At 33.8% G+C, this 6,000-nt stretch overlaps 1 protein-coding gene across 5 annotated transcripts in view; it reads right to left on the bottom strand.

Annotated features, from left to right (window-relative positions):
• Positions 1-3,342: 3,342 nt before the first annotated feature.
• raskol (Ras GTPase-activating protein raskol) overlaps positions 3,343-6,000 on the bottom strand; it is a 152,708-nt gene continuing 150,050 nt past the window's right edge. For 4 of the 5 annotated variants that reach the window (XM_018515728.1, XM_018515726.1, XM_018515724.1 and 1 more), the window contains one exon: positions 5,255-5,519. In XM_018515728.1, the coding sequence (XP_018371230.1) occupies positions 5,255-5,519 (265 nt within the window). Of the gene's footprint in view, positions 5,520-6,000 lie in introns of all 5 variants that reach the window. The other variant, XM_018515725.1, reaches the window with a different exon arrangement.

The raw sequence follows: 6,000 nt of genomic DNA, 5'->3' as shown, positions 1-6,000 counted from the left end.
ATTGATATTTTTTATTAATTTTTTTTAGAGGGAGCCACATGAACGAAATCGTTTTTCATTCTTGACGCGGATACTTTTAGCTTCACAACAAAAAAAAATTAATAAAAAATATCAATGTATGCTCATTTGATCGCATTTTTAAAAACGTACCAATAGATGGCCCACTCTGTAAAAACGTATCAATAGATGGCCCACCCTGTATATATATATACAACTTAGGCAAATAAGATATTATACTTATATATAATAGACTAATACACAGTTATTATTTGTGTGTGGATATATAAAATTCTTTACTTCCTTAATTCAACCAGTGTGAACAACAATTCGATGTTTCGGTTGCTCTTTTCAACCATCTTCAGGCTAATAACTCCTCTGATTCGCAATTATAGTATATTATAGTATCCGATAAATTACAGAATGTAAGCAGAACTTCCAAAAACCTCGAGTGGTTCTTCATTAGCCAGTGAGAACAGCTCTTTGTACTCAATCTCAACATTGTTACAAACAGCCTTCAGAAATGATGCTCTCATTCTATAATTTATCTCGTATAATGTATCTTTAAAAAAATCTTCAAAAAGTCGTTCGACATTGCTGTTCACACTGTAGTTGAATTAAGGAAGTAAAGAATTTTATATATCCACACACAAATAATAACTGCGTATTAGCTCTTATTTGCCTAAGTTGTATATATATATTTTAATATTATACATATGTGAGTCACAAATGTATTGAATGTTACGTTACAAACATTATTATTTAATAAATAAATTCAAAAATAACGCTATAGTTACATTACATGGTAATATAATATCTAAACACCAAAATAATCGAGCAAAAAATAGATGTTAGAAATTGATTATAACTTATTTATTTCATAATTCTATAGACCGAGATATTTTTCACAATAAATTTATTTACAGTTTTTCAGCACTTTAACATCTTTCTAATAGAATGCCTGATTGAGCATCAAATTATTAAAATTGTTTGTCAATTTAATTTGTGATATTACTACAGCAATTTAATTGTGTTTATAAGTACGAAAAACGAATTCAGCGCGCAATTCGAATGACTATAAATATGGTATATATGCATGTACATATATATTGTAGTATATAATAATTCAGATTAAATTTAAGCATTAAAAGATGTATAGCTTTGACTGTCATGGCCATTACTTCCTATTTCTTATTGTTTTCAAATGTACGGTCCAGTAAATTCTTATACACACGCACACACATGCACACACACGCGCGCACACACGCACGTATATATACACTGTATAGTTATCGCAAATATATATACTGTAATAATAACTGTCTAAGAATAGAGTGACAATAAGAAGGTTAATCAAACCAATATTTTTTTTCTTCAGAATATGATACGTTAACCAAGATCATCATATTAAAGGATCATATTAAAGGAATATCATTGTCTCAAACTGATATTAGATACAATTTAATTCTCGGTCCCTACATTTAATCAACTACAGCACTTATTCAAATTTTAATTTTTTTCTACCGTATAATCGTTTTAAAGTGCCATCCTGCAACTTCAAAACGAGGTATAATAGTTAACGATGCTGCCGATATAATCTCAAAACACAGTAGTGAAAGCGATATCGTTTAAAAAGCAGCAAAGGCACTATCTTCTTTTCGCATTTCAATTGAAGAAACCGGCGAGGCTAAGAAAATGATTTATTCGATCTCAGGTGAAAATGCTGTCTTATATTACGTGTAAAAAGTGTTTTCAAAAGTTTCGAGATGGCAAAAAATTGAAGACGAAGAATTGGAACAGCTTTCAGAAGAAAATCCTTATCAGACTCAAGAAGACTGAAAGATTGAAAGATTATTCGTTTTATGTAAATAAACAACATATTTTAAAAAGGCCAAGAATTAAGTTGTATACCTAATATTGTTACAGTATGTATATTTGCAATAACTCTATTTAGCTTATAGCATAATTTTATGTGTGTATGTGTATGGTTGTGTGCGCGTATATTATTTTTAACTGATGAAAACTACGTGAAGTCGGAACGTATCGAATAAAATTACGAAATATATTATTTTTCAACATCTTTTTTACTCGGTTATTTGATTGTTTAGATATTGCATTTTATTATTTAATATTTAAATTGACACGAAATGCTAACCAATGTATTAATATTTATTGCAGATTACAGTATATTATTCAGGGCAGATTGTAATATAAGTACACATAATGATATTTTAAGTCTTTATTTCAGAAAGACATTACTAATGTGAATAAAAATTTATTATTATATTAAATAATATCTACTCAAAATTCGTCTAATATTTTTACGAATTGTAATTGAAAAAAAGTTTTCGAATACTCATTTAGTTTTATTTACAAACATAAAAATAATATTACTATATAATAAATTGTAATGCAATTCCGTTTTTTCGATACTGATTGACATAATACCGAAATGAATCTGTTGTCGCTTTTGAATAATTTATGATGCTTAAATGAAATTGGTATCGGACAAACCAGGGAAAAAAGTGGGATCGTTTATATGTCTAATCGTATTTATTTGTTCATGTAGTGTAATAGTCACTATATGCTTAAATACAGGTGGTCTATTGCAGAAACGAATATACCAAAACTTAATAATGTACACGCTATTTAAGTGATTTTTTAAATATTCATCGATTACATCATCCAAGAAGAAAGGAGGATAGTATTAATATATTAATTTTATCAGATGTAAATACTCGACGAGTCAAAGAAAGTGGTTTCTAAAGGGGCGGTTTCCCGCGAACGCAGTACGGTTGTGGTTTTCCGCGATACGGAAGAAGGGAAAGTATAAAAAGAAATGATAAAGAAGAAGAATGAAGTATGAGGGTATTTCTATACAAAAGTAATAATGCGTCAGGCAAGAAGCTCAAACGCTCGGACAGGCGAGAATAACACTATGGTACAAAGTTGACGAGATAATACTTTTTTTTTCCTTAGCGAGATTAAACTGATTATCTTCTTTCACGCTCTTTCGCACGCAAACTGACACTCTTTCATTCACTCTTTCACGCTTTCTTTTTTTCCACCTTTCTCTCCCGCTCTCTCGCTCGCTTTCTCATTCAGTCTTTCATACGCATTATACGACAATGGCTGTAATAATAATTGTTATTGTGATGTAAAACATAACACATTAACGCTTTGCGAACGAGCGAGACTTTCGAGAAATCTAATTAATTGTCATGCGTTACGTGCGCTGCTTATACATGCACAAAATTACGGCTTGATGTGCAAAAATTTTGCTTCGAGCGAGAAAAACGATTTCCGTATTCACGTGCCGTATATACCGTTTTTCTCGAACTCAAGTACCGTTCCTGATTGCGTCGCTTCCGTACAAGACGATAATTATATATTATCGCTTTCGTCGGAAATAGTAAAAGTAAAAAAAAAGAAGACAACCAAATATCTTACATAAATCTCAATACTCTCTTTACAATGTAAAATTCTTCATCTTTGGTAAACACTACTAAATAAATATCGTTGCTTAGAATAAAGGATCGTGCTGAACCAAAGGTAATCGTTATTTACTCGCGGCTCGTCGAGATAAAAAAAAAACATTGGAAAATGGGCGCAAAACGTCGCTTTGGAAGTCCTTCTTTTTCGTTCGACGGACTTTTTCGCTCACCTTTTGGTCATGAAAGCTTGTTCCGCTTCTCACTCAATATTCGATGGTCTTAAAAAAAAATCGCCAGAGTTATTCGGTCAAATTCGTTTTAGAAGAGAAACGCAATGCAGGCTTTGCGATCAAATATAATAATTCACACGTAAAAAAATGTCGTGTTTTACGGCCGTGAGAGACCGTGCACTCGGGGAACAAACTAGAAAAATAGACGCGCCTATATATATATATATATATATATATATATAAAGTCCTGCAGAACGATCCGGTGCTCGAGGATGCTACTATGTCGTGATGTGGCGCGAACGTTGATATTATACTCCTTAGGTATCACACTATTTCTAAACTGTTACGGTGCGTGCGGTTGTGCGTAGATACAATAGTAAAAACAAGGGAAACATATATGCGATTTGATGATCAGGACTTCTTCATGTACCGTCCGAGTGCCCGCTGCCGCACGATTCTTAATTGAACGATCCAATTGGAATCGAACATCAATTTTCATCGCGCAAGCAATGCAACTACTAGGTATCATCTAATTTTTAATCGTACAGTAAATTAAAGTTGATAAAACTTGTAATCATTTTGGATAAGTGATTCAGATAAATACAAACGAAGATGAGCTACATTTTTTTACGAGTTTCGGGGCTCATACTTTATCATTTATATCAAATATTCGATTCAATAAAGTTTAATTTTTATTTATACGTTCGTTAATTAAATAGATCGAAATAATTCGTATGGGATCAATGAAGATGCAATCGATTCGCTTTTCGCTGCTGATTGAGGATCCTCAATTTTAATAAAATTAAAATTTAGTCTCGTTGCCACTTTCGTTTCGTTCATGCCGAACGAAGCAAAGTCGCCGTTAGGAGACTCGCAGTCATAAATATTCATTTCACTGGTCAGCACTGTCGCGAGTCAATCGTCATTCAAGCAATCAGGGCGATTTCCATGATCGAACCTTGGATGAGTCGCGGATTTTCTTCTTACTCGCGTACAAATAAACCTAGCTTAACGCTATGTCACATTATATAAATTCGACGAAAGTTGTCTACTTATTCGGTCTGCCTATTTACTAAATAGCCTCTATTTCTCGCACGCCATTCTCTCTTATGTCGCAGTCTATATTGTTTTCTAGCATGATACTCCGCATCCTCGAGTTTCGCGAGTCCAGGTCGACACCGGGTCTATTCACTCGCACTGCACGTTTAAAATTTTTTTCGAGCGCGTGATCTCAAGATTGAAAGGTAACGGGCGTCGATTAAACGACTCGTGAAATTCATGCAACGAATTGTAATCAAAGAAGATCCATGCTTTCCTCACGCTTCTCTGAATAAAGAATTTTCCCTTATTTTCTTCGAATAACGACGTTAATTCGCATAGATTTAACTAATGATTAGTTCCTTTCGGAATTCTCATCTCTCTTGCAACAAATCGGCTACCTCATAGAGGTGCTACAAGATTATTCAAAGAAGATAAACGTCGTCATTAATGACACCATTTATAATGCGTATCGCAGCACAAGACTTCTCAAAGAAAACATTTTCTCCGTTCGAAGATTCCTTCTCATTTTCTTGATTTTCGATCTAACACCGCTTAACACGATGAGCTTTTAAGCTCACCGATATCGGCGATATTCTGTAGTAGTGGTGCAGCTTCACTGTTGGCCTGGGATTTGGCATTGTAGCGTTGCTTGCTCAGCGCCGAAAGCAGGCTCGCGTTTGTCGACATGAGACGCGAGTTCGCAGCACCCAGTGCAGCTATTTGCTGTTCCTGCGCGTCGATCACGCGCTGTTTGTACGATAACGCCGCCGACATCTTCTGCTGCTCGCGACGTAGTTCCTCCTCCACGGAGATTAACCTGCGAGCAAAAAAGAAAACATTAAATTGGAGTTAAATGCGTGATTGCACAAAAAAGAGAGAGAAACGTTTGATAAAAGATTAGATAAAAGAATTAAAGCTCCTCTCATCGGAAATGTCCCTTGAAACGATCTTTATTCTTCGAGAGTTTATATTTAGATAAAAATGCTGAAAAGATTATTTCGAATGATTGTGTTATACGCGAAGAATAAAGAGCGTCGAGGAATTATTAATTAAGCTCCGCCGAATTAACTCTCTCAAGCTTCTGCTGTTCAATTTGTATCATTTTACTTTGAAAAAAAGATATTTAGTTTATTGACGAAATTCTGTCTTCTATTTGAAACCGAGAGACATTACAGCGAAGCAGAAAAAGAACCAAGCGCATGACGATGCATAATTACTGAAACAACATCAAGAGATAAAAATAAAGTTGTAAGAAGCAACAGTGTTTGATGCATAATTTAATATACTCTTGGAAAAGG

This window comes from Trachymyrmex cornetzi, unplaced genomic scaffold (genome assembly GCF_001594075.2).
Source record: "Trachymyrmex cornetzi isolate Tcor2-1 unplaced genomic scaffold, Tcor1.1 scaffold59, whole genome shotgun sequence".
NCBI lineage: Eukaryota > Metazoa > Arthropoda > Insecta > Hymenoptera > Formicidae > Trachymyrmex > Trachymyrmex cornetzi.
The sequence above is the reverse complement of the archived record's forward strand: the minus strand, read 5'-3'. Positions and strand labels throughout refer to the sequence as shown.